The 24,159-nt window shown below is 38.9% G+C and overlaps 1 protein-coding gene across 4 annotated transcripts in view; it reads right to left on the reverse strand.

Annotated features, from left to right (window-relative positions):
• Positions 1-150: 150 nt before the first annotated feature.
• kdm2bb (lysine (K)-specific demethylase 2Bb) overlaps positions 151-24,159 on the reverse strand; it is a 30,904-nt gene continuing 6,895 nt past the window's right edge. For 2 of the 4 annotated variants that reach the window (XM_082157831.1, XM_082157829.1), the window contains exons 7-21: positions 19,335-19,428; positions 15,370-15,523; positions 12,898-13,013; positions 11,595-11,712; positions 10,216-10,583; positions 9,709-9,795; positions 4,697-4,948; positions 4,470-4,613; positions 4,224-4,311; positions 3,761-4,062; positions 2,850-3,670; positions 2,317-2,480; positions 1,870-2,031; positions 1,480-1,698; positions 151-1,196 (exon numbers count right to left, since the gene is read on the reverse strand). In XM_082157831.1, the coding sequence (XP_082013957.1) occupies positions 1,015-1,196; positions 1,480-1,698; positions 1,870-2,031; positions 2,317-2,480; positions 2,850-3,670; positions 3,761-4,062; positions 4,224-4,311; positions 4,470-4,613; positions 4,697-4,948; positions 9,709-9,795; positions 10,216-10,583; positions 11,595-11,712; positions 12,898-13,013; positions 15,370-15,523; positions 19,335-19,428 (3,271 nt within the window). In that variant the 3' untranslated portion in view covers positions 151-1,014. Of the gene's footprint in view, positions 1,197-1,479; positions 1,699-1,869; positions 2,032-2,316; positions 2,481-2,849; positions 3,671-3,760; positions 4,063-4,223; positions 4,312-4,469; positions 4,614-4,696; positions 4,949-9,708; positions 9,796-10,215; positions 10,584-11,594; positions 11,713-12,897; positions 13,014-15,369; positions 15,524-19,334; positions 19,429-21,379; positions 21,637-24,159 lie in introns of those variants that run through there. The other 2 variants (XM_082157832.1, XM_082157830.1) reach the window with 2 other exon arrangements.

Here is a 24,159-nt window from a genome sequence, read left to right on the forward strand (position 1 = left end):
GCAAAAGAGCGGCAAAAACATAGGCGGGAATCAATTGTAATATGATTCATGTATTCTTGAAATAATTGTATGATCATTTTGTAATTTACAAAAAAAATAAAAAAAATAAAGTTGTTCACACAGTCAAGATTCCGTTAAGCAAAACTTCAATACTGGAAAAAATAACTATTTATTCAGGTCAAACAGTGCAAATACGTATTTCCCCAGATATATACATATTAAAGAAGCCAAGGTAAGTAATATAATCGTATTGAAAAGAATGTATCTGTAGAACATCTTATAACATTAAAGAACATCACATCTTAAATTAACATTACAGAAACATCTGCACAGTTACTATAGCTATAGATAGGAATCTGCTTAACTTTCCTACTGCGTAGAAAAAAGAAACCTTGTACTGACTGAATACTGTCAATAAAGTCTAAATATATTTATATGAGTGCATTTAATACTGCACATAAAGTGTGAAATCCCTTCTGATACAAAAATTAATACTGCATGAAGCTTAACGTTTGCATGGTAACGAAAAAAGCACATGCATCTTGAATTTTTCTTTACTGAGAAAGAAAATAACAGTCAGTTTTGTCACTGCAACACTGCACTGTGACTATAAAACTTTTTTTTTTATAACATTTATGCAAAATATATGGGTAACCATGCCTTTCAACAGCATTTTAACGTTGGCACTCTCTGCCAGCTGTGCCTTGTAAACTTTAAAAAAACAAAACAAAACAAAATCAATAAATGTTTGCCTTAGCAGCACAACAGATTAAAAAAAAAAAGATTGAAAGGCAGAATTGGCCACTTGAGATGAATACATTTCTTCATTTGTGAGCTCTGGCGATGAGTTCAGGCATTTGCTTGGAGTGTGTTGTTTAGCAATTAGCCATTTTCTCTGCTGGTTTTCTGTTGAGTGTGTTAGCCTCCACACATCCTGTGTTATAAAAGTGTTAAAAAAAAATGGGGTTGTTAGTTCCCTGGGCTGTGGTTCAAGTTACTGTCTGTCTTTGTTGACTAGCTCAGTTTGCTCAGCAGTTTTTCTTCAATAAGTCCGAACTGCACGCTGACAGACATCTCTGCGATGAACTGCTCGCAACCCTCTTTGGTCACCTGTTTGCAGTACCGCAAGTTAATGTGACAAATGTTTCCGCAGCGCTTGAAGTAGGTTAGTGACAGGTCTGTAACTTTGTTACAATCTGTGGAGAAAAGAAAAGGTAATTTAGAGCCCATAATGTCAATTGCTCAGACTTGCATCAGTTAATGCTTGACCTTAGAGGCAAAGTGATGAGTTGTGACCTTGCGTCATGCTTTTCCCAAGACTCAATCCATCAAATGTCAAGATAGTAATCTTCCCAGATCAAGGTGAACGAACACACACACACACACACAGTATGCATGCCATGGTTGTTTTCCAGCCCACTCAACTGTCCGTTAGCGTGTCTAACCTGTTATGTGAGGGTTTTAGTATTTCCTGCATACCTGACAGGTTGATGTGAGTGAGAGAGTCTCTGGTCGTGGTGCCGGCTGCCGTGAGGATGTTGACGCTCTGATCGGTGATGTGGTTACAGTAACTAAGGTCCAATTGAGACAATGAAGGCATGTGTTTCATGATCAGCTTCAGGGACTCATCTGTGATGTCCAGACCAGCTAGACAGAGATCCTCCACATTCCTCAGTTTACTTCTACTGTCCAACTGACCTGCCAAATAAATTTTTAAACAAGGTAACAGAAATGTTACTGTGCTACATGCTGTGTGTACACATGCGGGGCCGCTATGAATTTGTAAAATAATAAGAACAAGAACTTCTAAAGGGTCAAAAGTACACATTTGTCATTGAACAAACAGCAGTTAATGCTATCATTCAGTACCTGGTCTGTTGTCTGTTGGCGGAGAAAGTAAGTCTCTTATCTGGTTGTCCTTGAGTCCCTCTACCCACTGCACATCTAGAGTTCTTAGCAAAGGACAACTGGATGTGCATAAAGCAGATACAGCTGCCCACGAGCAGCCTGCCAGCAACAAAACCCTCAGACCTGCCAGGAAACCAACACAAAGTAGTAATGCAAGTATTGGACTTGAGAGTGGAGTTTGCATACATCAGGGGTGCCAGATCCTGTTTCTGGAGATCTACATTCATACAGAGTTAATTAAGATCTTAATTAGCTTTGCAGGAAGGTAGATCTCCAAGGTACAAGACTAAGGTATAGAATACATACACACAAAGGGTACACCATCAGGAGACAATCCAGCTGTACAGTTAACCTGAAACCAAACTCCATGTTGAACAAATTAGGTGGTAAGTAAAAATGTGATTGTACCAGGTAATCTGTTGATTAGCCAGCTGAGCTGCTTCTTGGAGATGTTGGTCCAGCTCAGGTCCAGGGAGACCGGCTGTCTTCGGATAATGCCGCTCAGCATGAGAGGACTGATTGACTTGCACCGGTTAAGATTGATCTTGGTCCACAGTCTCTTATCACAACACCTGAGATCAAAAGACAGAAGACTTAACCTTACTATATTACCAAGTTGAATTTAGCACTTGCTTGGAATACAAAACCTCAAGGATGCGAGCTACTTAAAGTCACTATTGAAATTGAAATTGATTCTTGTGACCCAAATCCAATTCAGTGTTTTCATTTTCATTGTTCAGGACAAAGGTCAGATGTGTGGTTAAGGCTGAGAGTAAGGTAGGGCCCACAGTAGACCAATAAAAACACATCCATGCTCACTTAGTATTGCAGGAAAGGGTACACCTCTAAATGTGTGTTGCAGTATAAAATCTGTAGTGCAAATGCAACTTAAAAGCACAACATATGATGATGCTTTCTTTCCTAATTTCTGGAAGACATACCATCTGTTCCAGGTCTTGCAGACCTGCATGCAGACACACAGGTCTTGATGTGCGAGGTGGCTGAACACTGCCATCCACACCTCTCTGTGCATGATGTGATTCTTGCCATCATCCAGAGGCAGACAGTCCGGCGGGGGGCTGATCGGAGGGGGACGAATGACATGCCGCTCCATCTGAACACATTTCGGTGGAGAGCGGCAAGGTGTTGGCCGGAAGATAGGGGTAGGCGTAGTCCTGATCCAACTCGCCGGGGACTGTTCTCGCAAGGATCCGTTTAGCTCCCGCTTAGGGCCCAGCCAGTCTCTCAGATGGCTGCTGCCATTACTCAGTGGTTTTCTGTCCTCTCCATCACTATCTGGTTCTGTCTTCACCGTCCTGCTGTTTTGATGAGCCAGACGATCCTCCGTCTTTTGGATTTCCTGGTTGAGTTGTTTGCTCAGTTCCTTGCTCAGTTCTTTGTTGGGCAGGCGAGGTTTACGTTTGGTTTTTCGCTGGATCCTCGACTGTGCATCAACACCTGTGTCGTTGCTGGGCCCCGCCTGGGTACAATGTCCCTGTGATTGGTCACCTTCCCATGTAGCAGAGCTCTTATGTAAAAGCTTCCCATTCTCCTCTCGGCTACTCTTCTCTTTCATTGTCTCCTCTTCTTCTTCCTCCCTTTCATCATCTCCATCATCCTCTTCTGAGGGTACAAAACTGAAGGGTCTCCTGTCTAGTTCTTGTATTTTATCCTCATCATACTCCTCATCATCCTCTCTTTCTGTCTTGATCTGTCCCAGGACATTAGAGGTCGAAAGAGCATCAGGCTTTGAGCGCTTCTTCTGTGGATTTAAAAGAGGGTCAAAATACATGCTTTGCAAAAAATATTATGTCATCTCTTATTTGCTTTTACTTATTCATTTTCTTGCTACCTTTTTCCTGACATTGGAATCTGAGTCTGAGTCCTTTTCAAAGAGCTTTCTCTTCCTGCGGAGTGGGTTGTCCTCCATTTTGGGGGAACGTTTCTTAAATGCGTCTTCTGACTTGCAGGTAGGATTGTCCTCTCGTTCTGTCTTCTTCTTCATGACAGGTGAAAGAGTAGGGGTGTAGGACTCTGTAGACATGTTCGAGTCCAGCTCTTCCTTTATGTCCCGGGGCATTCGCTGCTCTTTGAGCAGAGAGCCAGGGAGATTGGAGGCGTACTTAAACCCTGGGCCTCTTTTTTGCTTCGTGGCCAAAAGGTGGGAAAGAATACAAGACGAATTTATATCAAATGCATTTAATGCGAAAGGTAATTTTTATATCTTAATAGTTAACACTGCCATCATCATTTACATTTTATGAAAATTGTTGAACCATTGTTTTGTGTGTCATTAGGTAGGACACTGATACTTACTTTCCCTATCTTTCCAGCATGATTACATTTAGGACACTCCCAGCAATTTGGCAACTCATCATTCACAACGCCGCCACCATCCTTCTCCTGAACAACAGAACAGAATAAGTTTCTACTCAACAGAACAAGAGACAGACCACATTGCATGTCTAAAGTGATAAGACAAAATGTAAAAGATTGTTTTTGCCATTATGGCTCAGCTATCACAGTTTTTAATTGTTTGGTGGCCTTATTAGGAAGACAACCTTCAAACATGCTGGATGGAGGATCTCATTGCAGATAGAGCACTCCATGAGCATCCAGTTGAACTTGTCCTCCTCATTCTCTACTGTGTCTTCTTTCCCAGCCTCTCCACACACCAGACACACAGCAGTGTGAGGTAGAACAGGCTGTAAAACACACAAAAAGCAGCACTTCCAGATGTCATTCAGCAAATTAAGGGTCAAATCTGATGCTGAATACCCAGACTGACCGCTATGCACTGTCTCATGATGCAGGACTGCTTCATGCGGCCTGGTCCACCAAACTTCTTCATGTCCTTGCAGAAGTGGCACTCCCCACACTCTTTGCGCGTACATGCCTCACACTTCCTGCAGCGTGTTCGCCTGCGCCGGGCACTAGATGAACCACGACTGGATGAGAGCTTCACTCCACCTGCTGTCGAGCATGGACCAGCAGATGGAGATGAGCCCATCTTGGGTTTTGGCCGATTAAGCGGCCGTGGCTGAAACATACAGAACATCAAAATTATTTATACAAGGAAAATGAGAAACATGATTAAACTATATTGAGGTCTCAAAATGATCAAACAAAAGTGATTACTAAAAAAGTTAGATAAAATACAAGTTAATAGTTAACTGAACATGTTTGGAAACCAGGACATGGTAGACACAATCTGTTTATGAAGGCAATGAATGCTTCACATATCAACTTTCGGACACCACACTCTGAGAGTGGGTTCATATGGTTCAGTTTTAGTTGTATGTGCAGTTATGCAAATTGTTTATATGCCCTCGAGGCACTTTAAAGAAAAAGAATAGGAGAACAGCAGCACTGAACATGCTAAAAAAAAATTACTACTCCGTGAACTCCGATAAAATCTGCCAACAGCTAAAGATAAGTCAGGATACAGCTGCAGGAACATGCATTAAACCAGTCAATAAATATTGAACATTATTATTCTTCCTAACAGCATTTATGATAAACATGAACAGCATTTCCTTACTAGAAACAAATAGATTCCAACACTAATGAAAATAAGCGTGTGTGTATTTGCCATAGATCTCCTTGATGTGAAGAACTTTCCATTATTGATTGAACATTTATTTGTCTTTCATGTTCTTCTTGGCCATCGGGCCAAAATGGCAACAGTGCATTTAAACTATAAATCTTAAGTGAGCTTAATACATACACACTTTTATACTCCCAAGCAAGTCAAAGGGAATTATTCTCCAAATAGCAATATTCCACATCCCCTGGGTTTGTCATGTCCCCATTATATCAAGTCATGCCTGTCCCAGAACCCAAGGCACGACTTTCCTACAGCACCATGGGACACAATGTGATTGATGGGAATAAATCTAGCCTCCACCCTTTTTATGAACCTTCAGTAATGGAGAGGAAAACACGAACAATCGCATTAGCCAGAGGGGGAAAGTGCAACCCGACCTTCTCAATAGGTACTTTTCTTATAAACAGCCTAAGTGGATTTCTCGGCCTCTGAGAGTTGAAATTAGCTCTTCAGATGGAGTCAAAAGTCCTGTTTGCACAGAGCTTAGGATTTGATGCTTGTAGTAGAATTGATTTTTGCCTCGCTAGAGTCTTTTCTGCATGGATGAAATGCTGTTTAGTGGAGAGAAAAAAGAAGAAAAAACAAACTGTTGAGTTCAGAAAGCAGAAACTTCTGTTTCACAACATCTCAGATGTGATGTGTTGTTATGAAACTGTGTTTGGAGGAAAACAGAAGCATGAATTCAAGCATGTGGTCAGCAGCGCCGGGGGAGCGGGAGATAGTTATGTGGCTGCCAGTGGGAAAAACATTCCAGGCCAAATCTAATATCTCTTGTTAATATGATGGAGGTCATGATTTTTCGATTGTAAGAGCTGCTTTCATCCTGATTTAAGACAAGACCTACAGGACCACTTCTCAGAATCCAAGGTTCCAAGTAGAGGTCAACCAACTTATCGGTTTTGCCAATAACATCTCATTATTTTGGAACTATTGGATGTTGGCAAAAATGTGTGCTGATTTTTCTTTCTTTTTTGCATTGGCGACGCTAGAGTATGACAGCAAAAATAACTCCTTGAGGGGTTAGCTGTCTCTAAATCTCTCATCACTATATCCATATTTGTATCCACACTTTAATGCACATTTTGTCATTTTGATATCAGATCAAAATGGTTAGAATAAAATTGAAATGTTCAGAGCAAATTTCAAAAGCCAAACAGAGGAGGCTTATCAACAGTCACATGACTTCCCAACGTTCCCAACTTATCAAAGTGAGTAAATGTTTCACATCTCAGTTCCAAGCCAAACTCAGCTGTAAACCATCACAGCTGAGTGTGCATGTATGACATGATAGATTAATACCTTAAACAGATTTGCTTGCTGTCATTAGAGCAGCTTGCAGACAAGGTCAAACATTATAGGCTACATCCATCACGTTATAAAAACTGCTGCAGAGATGAAAGACCTCTAAGACAGGATTACTATAAATATTAAGGGCAGTCATGGATTTTGCTTGCCGTCTGGGATAGATGCGTGTGCGAAAGAAATACATATCCATAGTAAACAAACAAGCTGACACAAGCACTTTGTATGTGATACTGTCATTAAACCAGATTATCTTTATATAATTGTCCAACTTGAGAATATTATTCAAATTAATATGAATTAAAATTATTCTGCAAAAACAACAGAAAAAAAACAAAATAAAAATCACACCCAGTTTCAGGGACAATGAGCTGGCAAACTTTAATTGGTAGGGTGTGAAGTTACACTTGATATTTAACACTAAACTCACAAAACTGGATGAGGCAGATATCAGCAAAATAAAGTCTTTTCACTGCAGCAAAAATATCACAATACAAAAACATATACAAAGGTTGCAGGTCCTAAACAAAAACTGGAGGTTAACTGATACAAATCACAAACTAGCTTGATCACTACTGCGTCCCTGAGAAAGTCACTTATTAAGTTAGTAAGGAAGTGTTTTGAAGGTATAAAATTTGACAACATTCTCTAAAAATTCAGTTATATATTATAAATAAAACTGAATTTTTAGAGAATGTTGTCAAATTTTATACCTTCAAAACACTTCCTTACTAACTTAATATACAATATACAAACATGACCTGTGTAGGGGTCAAGCCTCAAATAGTGTCCAAGACCAGATGTGTTGCTTCCCCCCCAAAAAAGTTACATCCTATCCAGAATACACTTACAATTTCATAACTACAGGTCCAGGACTAAATATGTTCACAATAGGAACATGTCTGAACTGTTTTTACTCATGCTGGCTCTTTGTCTTGCCCCTCCCCCATGCGCTCATCTTGTAGGACCGGCTCAAAGAGGCCCTTGTTGGGCTGTGGCCAAAAACAGTTAAAAATATCCTTGAAATTGAGGAAGTTGAATAACACAATGATCTATACAAATATCTGAACGAGCGGTGAGAGTAAGTGTACTCAATTGGACAAACATACTTTTGTATGTTTTAACAAACAGAAAGGGATCCTCATTTCATCCTAATGATGGATGATTAAATGATAAAGATCTAGCAGCTGCATCCTTTCCTCAGTGCTGTCGGCATTTGGGTTGAAAAGCGTTTGTACATTTACCTAGAAGAGTAATACAAAAGGATTCACTGGAAGAGATCGAAAGAGTCGCCCAACCCCAAGGATAAAACAACGATGGGAAAGTCTCACGTGAACGCAAACAGACAAAGTAATCAAAGAACCCACACGCCTTCGAAACACCGCAGTGTGCATTAAAACATAAACTGTATCTGATACACATACTGAAAGTATGTGTAGCTGCTGGCATAGCAAGTAATACCAAAACTTCCACAAATCAAGTGTCACCGATTTCACTTTCATTTGCAACTTCTGAAAGTACCTAACAACACCTTACAGCATCATGGAATACAACTTCAAGTTCAGGTTTCAACAAACTGCAACAATATTCCTTTAAGCAAAATGGCACAAAAACAAAATTGACCTTTCTATTGGAAATAAACAATGTCAAACTGAACCAAAATGAGCAATAGGCTGAGTTTAGTCAACACTGAATTCTCTTTCTAGTCATATGTAGTTATCAGTGGTCACCTTAAACATTTCTGACAGCTCCCTTATCACGTGTACTTCAGTTACACATGCAAATACACAGAATACAATATTACAGCTGCATGCAGCCAAATTGCATCTCCTGTCTTTAAGTCTAAGGACCCATAGGTCCAGCTTAACATTGCTACCTGCTCAGCATCCGAGTTCTCATAATCCTCCTCGTCAGCTATCAGCGACATGGCCATGGCTCTTAGAGTCCTCTCAGTGCTTTGCTAACTGACATGGCTGTAGCTCCGGCTTGCTACTGGCTGTGAGACGGCACAGCCCTCCCTTCTGTTCCTTAGCCATCAGAGCACACAGGCTAGAGCAAGACATGCTCATGAATATGCAACAGGGGGAGTTCCAAGAAGTGGGAAGGGAGGAGAGCAGTAGAGCCAATGGGTGTGCAGTATGCAAAAATAGGCTTATTAATATGTGCCAACACAGCTTGGACACAACCAATAGGAAGAGGGCATGCAGAACAGAAGTGTTACATGTTCAAACAGGGTCATGAGGTAAAGAAGAGAGGCCAGTTGGGGCAGTATAAGGACAGATGGTATTTAATCACAAAAGACAGACACAATGGAGGCGAAAATTCAGCAGCTGGGCTTTTAATACACAAGACAGTTTTAGTGTTGTGAAGTGGAGGAGTACAAAAGCCATCATCCAATCGTGTGTGTCACAGTCAATAGGGAAATAAACTAAAACAAGTCTATAAACACAGATTTGCATATTATTGGTCAGGTCTAATTTTGGGGGATTGGCAACCCTTCCCTTGTGTCTGAAGCTGAGTCATCATTCCAGTGAAATACTAATGCAAAGCACTACTTCACCTTTACAAACTCAAATACAGAAATTCCATGATATTTCCACAGAATCTACCTCACAACACAAAACAAGTTCGTGGTGCAACAACAAAAATACTGAGTGACATCAAAAACCCACTTCAATTTCAACAACTACTGCAAATCACAAATCAAGCTTAAAGGAAAAAAATCAGGAAGGAATGGAGACAGCAAAACGTTTCACAACACGTTTTTCTCCATATCGGTTTTGCTGTTATAATAGTTAACCAATGACAAAGATAAATATGCAAATCATATTAAAATAATCTTGCTTAGCCACATTTTTATGTTTCTAATTGCTCTGCAAAAACATTCATACCTTGCCTGTCTTCTTCGGCCAGCATACAATAGGAGAACCAGTGATGGCCAACTTTGGATTGTCATCTGCATGTTCCTTCAAGACAACCTGTTCAAAAAGCAGAAAGAATAGAATGAAAAATAACATCAAATATTTTTTTTAAAGAATTATAATTTTTTGAGAATGACGAAAACCAAAAACATTATTTATATTTTAATTTAAATATAGCTTAAAAAAATGGCTAAATAAAAATAATCTTTTAGATATTGGCATAAAGGAGTTCAAAGAGATTATTATTTTATTTTTTTAAATCTTGTGCATATTGGAAATTTGTACGTGGTGTAGCCATGCACATAAGCTATGTTTTCATCCACCAATTTGAATGCACATTTTGGGATATTGCAGCAGGTGTTTACTTCTATTTATTAAAACTGCAGTTTGCAGCAGTCAGGAGGCAGCAATGATGATGTCAATTCAAGGCATGATGTGAGAGACAAAACAAATGACAAGTGGAAAATGTGTAAAGACCTTCACGTCATCTAGCAGTGCTTGTGGATCCTCGATTCCCTCTGGAACACACCTCTTCGTCTCTGGAAGGGATTCCAGCTTCTCCACCAGGGCTTTGAGGCCACTCAACTCAAACTCTGTCAAGTGGGTCCATTTCCCCGAGTGCTCTGTTCCAGGTGAGCCAGACGGAGTCTTGGGACACTCTGAAGGGAGGGACTTGGAGCTGTCATCAGAATCATTGGCTGGGGGTTTGAAGGTCTGATAGGGAGGGACAGCTGAGGAGGGCTGGGTCACCCCCTCTGTCCTCTCTAACTGCGTCTCGCACGAGTTCTCCTCCATGTCCAGCCGGGGAACAGCGACGAGACACTCGGTTACAAGCTTGGGTTCAGCTAATTAGGGTCAGAAGAGAACACATGCAACTTGGAAAATCTTCCCGAAATCACCATAAAGTACACAAAAACCAAAAGACATCATGAGCAAGACCAGGAATCATCTTGATAAATGTTGGTATGAGTGAAATAGGAAAACAAGATAGGAACTTGCATGTACTCTCTGAGATTGAAAATGCAAAGAAGGGCTCATTTAAAAGATTGGCTCACTACTTGTGGAGTGTGATAAAAATTGCTACTCATAAATCCTCTACAAAAAAAATTAATGGATCGTTTCTGCAGCTTACACAAGTAAATCCACACTTAAAGTTAAAACACTGTCCTACTCCCGAGAATCATGTCCCACTCCCACTAAACATAAGTCATACTTCTTTCCCGCTCCCACTTTATGTTTTGTCCCTATCCAGCCCACAAAGTCCTGCAGGTTGAGATCTATGCAGATTTTTCGGTCCCGTTTCAGTATGATCCAGTGTCATAGGATGATGAAGAATATAATCCGATTCCATACATTTACTCGCCCATAGACCCTCCCCAAGAAGAAATCAGGACAGAAGTGGTTGAAAGAAGACTAAAGAGACGGATTAAAACACCAGGTGTAAACGGGAATGTGTCTCCCTCGTCTACTTGTGATCCGAATCATCCGATCGACCAAAACGCCTCTTAATACCAGGTGTAAACAGACCACAAAATCATCCTCACTGCTTGAAGACTCCAATTTGTATTGTTTTGCACATTTTTTCGCAACAGATTAATTAATACGCATCGTACTCAATGTGCAAGGTTTCAGTGCGTGATGAGTTTTTAGTGATGAATAATATGAAAAAAATCATTTTTTCAGACTTAGTGTGCAAGGACCTTTACCGTCAGCACTCCCATTAGTAGTTGCCACATCATATTATAGTGCATTTGCATAAACTTGAACTTTGTCGCATTGCCAGTGCACTCCGTCAAGCAAAAATGATTTCTTGTTATGTTTGTCACTGCAAATTGCTGTCAGTTTAGCCAACTCACCAGCGTGACCGCGTAACTCCAGGCTGAGGTGCGAACGTCTGGTCAAGCAGTTCACGTACCTCTCCAGCACATACCAGCACATCTCATAGAAGAAAGGGTAGCGGAATTTGGAGTGCACCTGAAACCGATAAACAACACTATTATAAACCCTGGAACACAAAAAAATTGCTGTTCATTGTTAGTTCATGATTCCTAATGCATTAACTATTGTTTAGAAATAAACCCTTATAACCTAAACTCCACATCTATATATAAAACTGATATAACTGGCTTCACAATAGATGGCTCTCACAGTATGAGAAAAACTACAACATGACTAAGATGCTTCTCATGCACATATCTTTCCATTCCAGCTCCTCTCCAGGGAGGAAACTCACATTCTCAGAGTTATGGAGGGCTTGTGCTCTCATTCCCTCATACCTCCTTCAGCCAGCGCTAAATTTAGAGCACTGCAATAACGCAGCCCCTGGAACAACAGAGCCAACTCCACAATCTGTCTTCTTCTCTGCCTGCTCTGTCTACCAAATATAAAAATAGCCCGCCCCACCGGCTCTAAGCCCTGCAGAGCACATCAAAGTGTCCCGGAGGTTCTGCGAGCAGAAAGTGAGAGACCACAACTGGTTTGTCGCTTTGAAATGTCACAACATACCAAAAGTGTCCAGTGCCGTCTCTATAACGGCCTTTTCACTGTCAGCAACTGAGCCGCTCAGAAGCGAGAGGACTGAGACTCTGTTTACAGGCTCAGTCATCTCTAATGTATGCGGTTTGGGATCATACTCTAACCTTGCTGTGGGTCATGTGCTATTTTAGTTTTATTTATATACAAATATAGTATTTAATAATAGTCTATAATATTAGCTTTTATTTTGGTATATATTCTCAGTTTTCATTTTATTTTTAGTTTAAGTAATTTTGTTGTGCTTTTGTCATTTTTATTAACTTATTCTTTTAGTTTGGGTAATTTTAGCACTTCAACTAAAACTTATTTTGTTTAAAAAAAACTTTTCATCTTATATTTATATTTTATTTTATTTCAGCTTTATTTCAATTACAAAAATGATTTTTAATAGTTTAAGTTTTAGTTAGCAAGAGGTTCTGGTGGTGTCACAGGGAAAATATTGTCCTTTATGCCTCAACCTCTTAGAACAATATAGATGGCATTTACAACATACTCAGATCAAAAATAAAAACAACTTCCAAAAGATCTTCCCTTCCACATGCATCAAACTAAAAAGACAAATCCTTCAACACTGACTGATGAATTAAGATTTTTATTTTTTATTTTTTTTTATAAACGCTTTACCTTTGTTCTGTTCTCAATTTCATAGACAGTGAGCTGCATGGGAATGTTAAAACTGTGTAGAATATTCCCGCCAAACACCAGGGTGTCCTCTGGAGTGTAGACGGCATGGATCCAACCTACACACGCAATAGAGAGCAAATATGTGAATGCTCAATTTTTTAACAAAGAAAATGTTGTACAACAGATTTATAACTTTCTGCTCTCAAATGTCATTCTCCATCTCATGTGCATCACAAATGTCAAACATGGCACTATTTTTGAATTCGAACACAAACACGAATGACATTTCAGGGCTTCAGTGGAATAATGACTTAAATTTCAGTCTGTTCCTCACACAAAGCTATTGTATGACTTTAGAAGACTTGGGCCAGATTTATTAGCAGCTTGCATTATCGCAAACCCTCTTTTGGTGTTAAAAACTACTGTCAGGATTTACTAAAGACATCCAGTAATAAATTAGGCGTGGACACACTCATTTTTGCAGCTAACCTTAGTGCATATGCATTTGTAGGAATTTCCCTGTCTGAATGCTAAATTTATGGGCAGAGAGTATTTCAATAAATAAATCATGCAACATGATTTACATTTCCAGTTGTCAAATTTAGTGGCATTTGCACTTTTATTTAACGGCGAAAAAAGCAAGTCCAACGATTTTGCACTTGATATGATATTGAATTTGCACATTCTCAGTAGATCAACAGCAGGACTTTTCACTCCCATCTGTGCTTTTATTAGGCCCTGTTTTCACCTGGTATTAAGATGCATTTTGGTCGATCAGATCACAGGTGGAAGACGCCAGTGTTGTGTACTCGAGACTCGGACTCGGTCTCGGACTCGGTCTCGAGACCATATTTTAATGGTCTCGGTCTTGTCATGGACTCGTGTGCATTTTGACTCGGAATTGACTCGTACTCGAACATATTAGGACTCGGACTTATTCCCGAGTCCACTCGAGTCCCATTCAAAATATTTCATGATTGTTACTGTATGTTAATATTTCTTTAAATTGTTGTTTGATTGAAACGTCCAATGATTGCTGACTTTCTTGTGTGCAACTGCGCATGACTTGAGACTAACGTTCGCGCCACGCAAATGGAGCAGGAGCCTGGTCAGATGTGATGTGGAGCCTCTAGCTCAACTATGTATTGATAATGTCTGCCTTATGTTATGTGGACAAGAGCACTTACTGATTGTAATAATTGTAAGTAATAATTGTAATAAAATGACCTTTACACCACCTACTATGTGGCCTTTTTACCATTACAGTGTACATGATTCCATGGTATATTTGATTTACTGTTTGAGTATGGTGCCAATTTTATTGTTACCACCAAATATTTTACATATTCTTGAAGATATCTTTAGGTCTGGTTTTTAGACCCAACCTTAGGTTATCCAACCTCTCTGGTCTCGGTCTCGACTCGACTCGGACTCGACTCTCTCTGGTCTCGGTCTCGACTCGGACTCGACTCTCTTTGGTCTCGGTCTCGACTCGGACTCGACCCTCTCTGGTCTCGGTCTCGACTCGGACTCGAGTGTGCTGGTCTCGACTACAACACTGGAAGACGCTAAATACAGGTGTAAACGGGGTCTAAAATGTTTTGAGCTTGTCCACTTTCAACCACTTCCAGAGGTCGTCGAAAACGCATTTGACCGGATTGCTTTCATAGTGTAGACACTCATGTGGTCGAATGTGTTTGAACAGCCACAAAAGACCACCAACTCTCCTCCTTCTGACCTAATGCGTAAACATTATGGGAAGCGCACTAGCCAGAGGGGATTTAAACTTTGTCGGCTGGAGACCCAAGACGTAAAACGTACCAAGCACAATGTTCTCTCACCATTCCTGACTTCTAACACACACTCACAAAGTTCGGCTGGTCTTGTGGCTTTTAGAGCAGAAATGAAAGCTGATGCTCTCTGTATGTTTTACTGTCATCTCTGGGAGCGTTCATCTGTAAATTGTGCAAACTTATTTTATCAATTAGATCGAAAGATCTGAAAAAGTCTATACATTTACCCGCCCATGGACCCTCTTCTCAAAGAAATTAGCGCGGAAGTAGTTAAAAACAGACAAAAGAGACGGATTAAAACCCCAGGTGTGAATGGGAATGTGTCTTCCTCGTCTACTTGTGATCCGATCGACCAAAACGCATCTTAATACCAGGTGTAAACAGGGCCTTAGATTGCGGCCGCATGCTGATTTGCCATGTTTAGAAAATCTGTCCCTTTGAATATAGAATTTCTCCTTTTGTGTTCCACAAAAAAACAGCAACGTGTTTGGAAAGGTGAATAAGCAACAACAGAATTTACATTTATGCATTTGGCAGACACTTATACGAAGTGACTTTCAATGCATTCAGTTCATGCATTCCCTAGGATTCTAACCCACGACTTTGGTGTTCAACGCTCTACTGTTGGAGCTGCAGGAACGTTTTCCTTTAATATAAGTACGCAAGCTCAGTGTGTCACCTGAAGGGATGAAGAACGTGTAGCCCTGTTTCAGATCTACTCGCTGACAGCTGTCTGCACGGTCACCCAGGAACACATCGCTCTGTTTGCCTGACAGCACCCAGTCCTCATACAGAGACAGATTGTGTGAGCTTGGAGGAATCAGCCAAAAGACCTGAGGAACGTGAGACAGAGACAGAAAAGCAGGTGTGATTCTAAACTGGGATATGATTTTTCTTCTTTCAAATGAATAATTCACAACCTCTTGTCAGCATTAATCCTTAATGTGCAAGTTATTTATCACTTCCATTTATGCACAGCCAGACATACAGTGTGGTCCAAAAGTTTAAAAAAATAAGAATTAAAATTCAAAATTGTAGGATTTTTTAAACATTAAAACAAAGAAACATTACGATGTGGTGAATCTGCACTATTTCTGGGTTGCAATTCTGACATTTTCACTTAAATTGTTGCCAATAATAAAATATACAGTACAAAATTGTATTAAATAATTCAAATTTCACAACATTTTCACAAATGGTCTTGGACGATTACGACACACTGTATGTTTAAAAATGTTGTTAATAAGCCGACATGCGTGGCATCCAAAATTGCATACTGTATGTATAGTAGGCACTACATCTGGTTTGAAACTTACTTCACGACCATTAAATAGTATGAATGTGTGTAGTATGAATGAAGTTCGGACATACTGCATACACCATGTTGTCATCATCAAGTGACCTATGGCTTCAGGTCACTTCACCCCTATTCACAACTCCTTTCCCATGGCCTCATCATGTGATAGTAAATTGTCCATTAAATGCACACTTCAGAATCTCGCCGGAAGTAGTAAGTTTTCAGGGTACTTTTTGTCGACTGTTTTTCGAATACTATGTATTTGGACACAGACTATTTTGGAGTACTATTTTTCACCCATATAGTTATAGTAGGGAAGTATTGATATAGTAGGGGAAGTATTCTATTTCGGACGCAACAATACAGTTTCATTTGACCCTCTGGTTGCTGTTCGCCTGCTGGTCAAAAATGACAGATTTTTTTATTTTTTATGAAATGATTGTACTACATTTTAGTTCGTTAATGTTTTTTATTTTAAGTCCCCCTGTGGTGAAAATCAAGTTTTTAATGTTGTTTAAGTTATATGTCTATGCTGTGTTTTTAATGTGCTTTAAGACAAACGTGCAAATTCATGTCAGCAACATTGATGAGTATTTGCATAGTGGTATAATGCCCTTTTCACAAGATGTAAAATAAGTCTCTGATGTCCCCAGAGTGTGTATGTGAAGTTTTAGCTCAAAATACCCCACAGATTTTTTTATATAGCATGTTAAAATTGTCCATTTTTGAGGGTGAGCAAAAACGCACCGTTTTGTGTCTGTTTCTTTAAATGCAAATGAGCTGCTGCTCCCGGCACAGAGGGTGGAGCTTCAACAGCTTGCACTCACACAGACATGCACTGAAAATTGTAAAAACTTTTAGCCTTTTAAGTTCAACCCAGATTCAGATAATGATGGAGAGACTCAAGAAGAGGTGACAACATGTAGAATGCAACAGGACATTTCTGTATGGTTAGTTGATGAATTTATGTAGCTTATGTGGAGTTATCTTCTAGTCATTGATTAGCATATTCTGTCATGATAATCTATAAATCGTGTTCCTGGGGGTGGGGTTTATGTACATTTTAGGGTTGAGAAACGTCACTAACCCGGGAGGAATGTCGTGTAGTCCCAACCAGCCGTTTGTTGTAGTCCTTAAAAAGTGATTTCTTTAAAAGCAAATATCTCCCTTTGCTTTGAACTTTGAGCGTTGTAACTTTGCAGATGTTTGTTTATGCTCAAACAGCAATATTACACACTAACTAAAGTTAAAAAAGTGAAATCATAATCAACCACCCCTTTAAAACTTCAGTAAAAAAAAAAGACAAGTCTCAAAAACCCGGTTTGAAATCGCTGGTGTTACTGAAATCACAAACTACCTTGTAACCAATCAGGTCAATGTGCTGGCGGGCTTTAGCATATCATTAATCGCGAGCTAGCAGGGCAGTCTGGAGATGCCAGGTTATCCCGTTAACATTATTTGTATTGTTGATATGAAAAATCAGGTAGATTTAGCAATATAGCAGGTGTATGAGTATGATGTATATTACGATGTTATGATGAACTACATGCCTTTCTTCACTGACGTTCTGCGTTGTTCAAAGCGTTTCTGATGATTGTTAGAAGGCAGACTGAGATGGCGAACGGGAACATAGTTTGTGTAACATTAGCAACACATTATTAGCTGTTTGATAACATAGTCAAGCAAAAGGCTAATCATATTAATTACCGTTATGTGTCCGACGTTGTAAAGAGATTCCATTGTGCAGCGTTTACCTCAGTAAATTGGCCGAGTGAATCTGTGTGTGAGCTGGCGAAAGTGGAGGCGGGGCTAATTAGCATATTCATCCGCGTATATTAAATGAAGCAAAGATGTAGATTTACATTCAAGCTATTTTAAGGCATGAAGAAAAGAAAAATTCACAGGAAAAAACTTTTAAATATGTCATTTTGGTGATCAAAGATGAGTTTTATGGGATAAAATTATTGACTATTGACTTTAATATTTTGGATTTTATGGTACAAAATTATATTTATAGAGTAGTTATAATCCATGTATTCACTTTTTGAGCATGTACATGAAAATGAAATGTCCAACTTTAACTGTCATAAATCTTGAATGCTTTGGAGCACAGACTCCAAAGTTTGGTCACCATTTAAAGACAACATTTGGAAGATTATTGCTTAACTTGAAAAAAGTTGTAAATTTTTTATATTTACTGTTATGAAAAATGCACAAATATAAAATTTTTATATAAAATATATATTTTCCAAAATACGTTTTACTCTAAAATTGTGAGAAAATCAAAGCCATTAATGTAAACAAGCTGTGTTCCAAAATTGACGTTGATATCTCAAAAAATGAGCTTTCAGTAAGAATGTGTTAGTGCGCAGTACCAAAAGTTTCCAAAAGATGAATATTCATCTCCCAATCATTTCCAATGCGGTCATTTGTTCACACAGCAAGTGCCAAAAACTTCACCAAGTTTTGTATACCATTCCGGTGAAGTAAAAAATTCTAAAAATTCTAAAAATAAACAAAACGTAAAATTTGGGGGTAAAAAATTACCGAACAGCTCCAGAGGGTTAAACTTGGAAACGTAATAACATATATGAAGATGCTGTGCTATTTCTAGCTCTCAAATCAAGTTTCTATGCACATTTTTAAAGGGGTCCTATTATGCTTTTCCAATTTTTTAACTTTAGTTTAGTTTAATCGGCGTGTTCGAGCCAGACTGGAGAGGGAGGTGCTGAAATAATGTAAAATATGTGGAAAATAATGTGTTTTTTGAACAATCAAGAATGAAAACATATTCTAGTACACTCCAAAAGCAAAATCAAGACATCATAAAAGGGCATGATAGGACCCCTTTAACATTCATCATGTACTTTGTTTATAGAAATTCTGCAATTCATATTTAGTGTTTGTTTCTGTTGCTATTAATAATTACTAATAATATTTTTGATATAAAATGTTAATATTGTAATAATATTAAATAAATAACAGCATGTTCACTAAAGGTCTCAGATGTTTGGACCCCATTATCTAAAAATTCCCTTGCAAGTGAAATTGGTTCAAATTGGTGTCACTCTCGTCTTTCTTGCACACGCCAACACTCATTCGACCTTTCAGAGCGGATATTATTTGATACCCTCCAGCAAACGCACACACACATACACATGCACAAGCATGAATTCTGCTGACACTGCAGCCCCAGCTGTGATGCAACAATGCAAACAGGGAAGAGATTCATTTACAAGGCCTCTAGATACCTGATCTTTACAGATCACAGGCAGAGACAATCCTGCCGCCCTAAAACCCGTGGGCAATAATAATAGCAAAAGCACCACTAACTACCAAACACTTACCTTCCTTCCTTTGAAGACATGATACCATACCGATGTGCCGCCGAAGTCAATGTGGAAGTCAGTGAAACAGCCTTTTACACTCATCAGACAGTATCTACAGAGAGAGAGAGGGAAAGTACAAGGGTGATTTGCAACATCTGCATAAATAGAGAAGCACGATAAATCCCTAATGTGGTTTATAAGTCCTGACAAAAAAGATTGCATTTGCTAACTGGGAGTAACCACACCATGAGAATGTTCAACTCCCAACTCAAAATGAATATTTCCTTCAAAACCACATGCAGTGGAATTTCCCCTTCTCAATCAACAACGTTATCAAAGCACAGCGAAATATTATGACGTAACATTTTTTTCGTATTATCATTTTCAGCAATAAATCGAGGCTACTATCTCTTTTGTGGACAGAACATACAGGACGGTATCATGGACGTGGGTTTGTTTCAGATAAAGCCGTCTCAGCACCAGGACAGGGATGGAAGCTATTTGCGGCTTATGCATTTGTCATCCGCAGCGTTTAGCAAGGAGTGAAATTAATCAAAGCCCAAACAGCCACGGTGTCTGGTTAAAATCTGTCCCACTGAGCAGGGAGAAGAAGAAAGCGAAGGAATCAGTTAGCTCTAATGAGCAAAAGGCATCGCTCACTGCAGGGCATCTTGAACTAAAAAAATTATTAGGCATCAATCTCGGCGCAAACCCAGATGGTTGAGGGCTTGAAGAATGAGACTTCTAAATTTAGGGTCACCAAAGTATGGTCTTCACGACGGCTGGACATGCGACTGAGAGTTTAATTATTACCAGACACTTTTTGCATGTGGTCTTTGCACATCAGACCGATAAATGTCAGATGATGTCACTACAGATGACATCATATGTTACGGCAAGCACACTGAGCACTTTGCTTCCAGATGTTTTCCAAAATACAAAGAAGGCAAAAAGGCAAACAACTTAGACTCATTGACTACAGGCTGCAGAAGGTAACACTAGGGTAATACCTTGCAACCTGAACCCTCAGCGGTTACATCCTATAATTGGAGCTCTTAGATGAGAGGTTATGAATAAATAATCAATGTCTAAATAGTGCTCTCACAGAGGGACTAATAATGCAGTCTGACCATTTATGGATTAAAAGACTTTATATTATCACGGAGATCATGACATAATGAATATTCGTAAAAAAATATATATATATATATATAAAAATAACGTAATACTAAGATAATTTTAATAATCATTAGTATTTTAAAATAAGAATACATTTAAATAAAAACAAATAAATATTAAATATAAATATTTAAATATTAATACATTTAACACAAACAAATTTAACCTTAGGAAATATTTAAATTTTTATTTAAAAAATAAAACGTGACACATTAATAGAATTTTATAGTATTTTTAATATTTAAAAATTTTTATAAAAACACATTTAACATTAATATGAAATAATAATTAATATGAAATAATATGTATAATGTATTATACATATTATATATATATTATACATCCATATGTATTATAGCCTACATATTATATATATTATACAATCTCCTGCCATATCTGTTTTTATTTTGTGCAGACTTGCATTTTCAGGCTACCTGAGCTGCATTTCACATTCTATAAGTGTATACATGCATAATGACACCTAGGCAGAAAGAAAGGCAATCAATCGTTCTGTTATATGAACACAGATATCTCAAACTGTGTATTTAGTATTTTAGACCGTGACCGCTACAGCCCGTGTCATTCATCCCACAGAGTAGCCAGCGAGGGGGATGACGCACCGAAGCAGCCAAAACAAAACTATAACCTTGATGTGCACAAACATGCTTAGTGAGCTTATAAAATATCAGACCACACATGCAACCCTCACACACATTTATTTCACCAGACCACATGAGCGGAATGACCACAAATGAATGCTCACACTTTCATAAAACAAGCAAAGAAAGTTCACCAAACTGTACAAGAACTAAAAATCCTAATGGGACCTCGAAAGGATTATTTGCATTCTCATGCCATAGTTTTCAGTGAAATAAAAGACATACCCAATAGATTTTCATCCCCATTTGAGACACTTCACTGTTCTGACATCTGCCCATGTAACCCAAAAGAAGAGAACTGAACTGACTTTTAGCGTTGAATTCTTCCTTTATAAAGAGCTCCATGAATACAGAGAGGAGGGAGTCAAAGGGAAAGTGAGAAAAGAGAGTGGGCTTTCCTGTGCTGGAAATACTCATATGCCATATTCTGATTGGCTGAGGAGGACTCATTGGGATACTGCAGCAGCCTGTGAAGATCCGCCTCTTCTCCGCATCAGAAGTGTGCTGCCTAGCAACCTGATGCAGTCACGGCCAGCTGCAGGCGGAAGAAATGCGCAGCATGCGCCGAGGAGCAAAACAAGGGACTGTGGGAAATGAGCAGACCTCATCTTGGACTAATGCAGGATCTCAAGATAACAGTTTTTAGACTGACTCAACAAGCTTTGACTGTCAAAACTGAGCCGTGTTGAAAAGCCAAAACACTTCCTTGAAGTGAATGGTAAAAACCTTGTCAAATTACGAACATGTAATTCAACTAAGTGGACACTGAAATAGGGCTGTCAAAATGGCTGAAAAACTCAATTCGAATTTTATACTGAAATATTACTAATATTCAAATTTAAAAAGTATGATTTCAGTTAGGAGGAGAAGCTTTTGGTTTGTCTCCCGAGACCACAAGAGGACGCAATGAGCAAAATATGAATGCACCGCATTAAATTGTTTATTACAAAGCAATTAAATTACATGACTGTTTGTACAAAAAAAAAAGTGCATAACGTTTAAACTACCGTTTATAAATCAAATGCAATTTCGTAAATTGCATTTACAATTAAGAACAAAACTGCATCATGCATTTATGCATAGTTTAATGCAAAGAGCCGAAGCTCCGATCACACAGAGCACTTTTTGCGTTTAAAAACATGAGATGCAAATGCAATGGAATGGGGGAAAAAAACACAAAGTCTCGCGACATGAAGTCGAACTTCTTTTAATTTTACATGGCTTTCTAAACATGTGTCCCTCTTGTGCGAGACACGAGTGCAACGGTCAAAGATGTCCGTGCGTCAAGTGCATGTTTACATGGAAAAGCAGCTCAGAAGATGTGTTTTGTGTGAACTGATTGGTTGCAGGTTTGACGTAACCAAGATCTTCTTCCTTGCACTGAACTGCTCTATTTCTGCATTGTATTGAATGAACAACGCAGCAGCGCCACATCAAGTGGGTTCAACTGGATAGGCTAAGAAAAACATTAAAACGCAACAACTGGTAGCACTTTATTTTACAGTCATGTTCCCCGTGTACATAATATTATAGTAATTACAATAACTGGGTAATAACTATGTACTAACCCTGAACCTACACCTAAACCTAACCCATGTAGTCACCTTATATTACCCAGTACTTTCTTAGGTAAGTACACTGAAAGTGCACGTACTGTTAAATAACATTGCAACCCAACAACATCATTCGAATCTCGTGTGCCACTAATAAGGCTGCCTGAAGCACACCTAAAATTCATCGTTTTTGCATTTTATTTTTAAAGCTGTAGTCCGTAGCTTTTTTGGGTTAAAAATATACAAAATAAATTTCTGAGCAAGTACATAACCAGCCAGTGTTCAACACTATCTGCTTGCCATAGCTCGATTCAAAACGGTAAGCTCGTAATAATGTTTTTAATTCCAGTGGTAATGGTGGATTTCCGCAGGAAATTCGAGCAAGTCTTTGCGTCATTACCTCACGCATTACCTTACCTCATTATCTGTACACATAAAGGAGGAGTCTCGGCTAGTAGGCTATATTGTGTGTGAGGATGTTGGAGGTGGAGATTTATAGCCTTTTCTCACAGCACTTGATATAATTAAATTTATCAATTTGATGGCGGATCCAGAAAGGTTCAAACGACAATCACCAGGAGATTCACCCGCTGTAAAATGCGAAAGACTTCGGAGAAAAATAGAGACTGCAACCGGGCCCATGCAAAAACAAGGACAAATATCGGAAGGGCATTAAATGTAGTCACGCAATGCTGATGTTGTTAACATTAACAATTTGAGAACAAAGTATAATTTGCACGGTTTGACGTGATATGATAAGCGATTGTTAGATTTAATCGGCGTGATTTACTGCAATGCTTTTTTCTCCTTAGTTGGTCAGAACAAAAGTGGATGATATTTACGTGTTCAGACGACATTTTCCAGTGAAAATTGTTATGTTGGTCATACTTCCAAAAAGTAGAATCTGTGATTGCGAATGACAGTATCCACATCGGCACGGTGACGGAGAGACACACATTCTCCTCAAAACATTGTGTTCATCCGCGCTGTGCCATGCCGAGGCACAACCCACGTAAAGTTGATAATTCCGCGAATAACTGCAATTGCAGATTTCGAACAGAGATGGCGACAAAGAGGAAAAACTGCGGACTGCAGCTTTAAATTCGACGAATATTCGAAATTCGATTTTTTATTTGACAGCCCTACATTGAAACACCAAATAAATTTGGAACAATAATGGGTAACACTTTATTTTAATGTGTCCTTGTTACATGTATTTACTATAGTAATAACTATAAATGTTTGCATAATTACATGCAAATAACCCTAAACCAAGGGTTAATATTACTCAGTAATTAAATGTATGAAAAAACAGGGACACATTAAAATAAAGTGTTACCCAATAATGATTATTTCCAAACAAGTTTCCCCAAACACGTTCCTCTCTCCAAACTGACACTGACTAACAGACACAATTATTTTCAGCCATTTACAAAGCCTAACCTGTCTGTA

Source organism: Leuciscus leuciscus (genome assembly GCF_965113295.1).
Source record: "Leuciscus leuciscus genome assembly, chromosome: 24".
Lineage (NCBI taxonomy): Eukaryota > Metazoa > Chordata > Actinopteri > Cypriniformes > Leuciscidae > Leuciscus > Leuciscus leuciscus.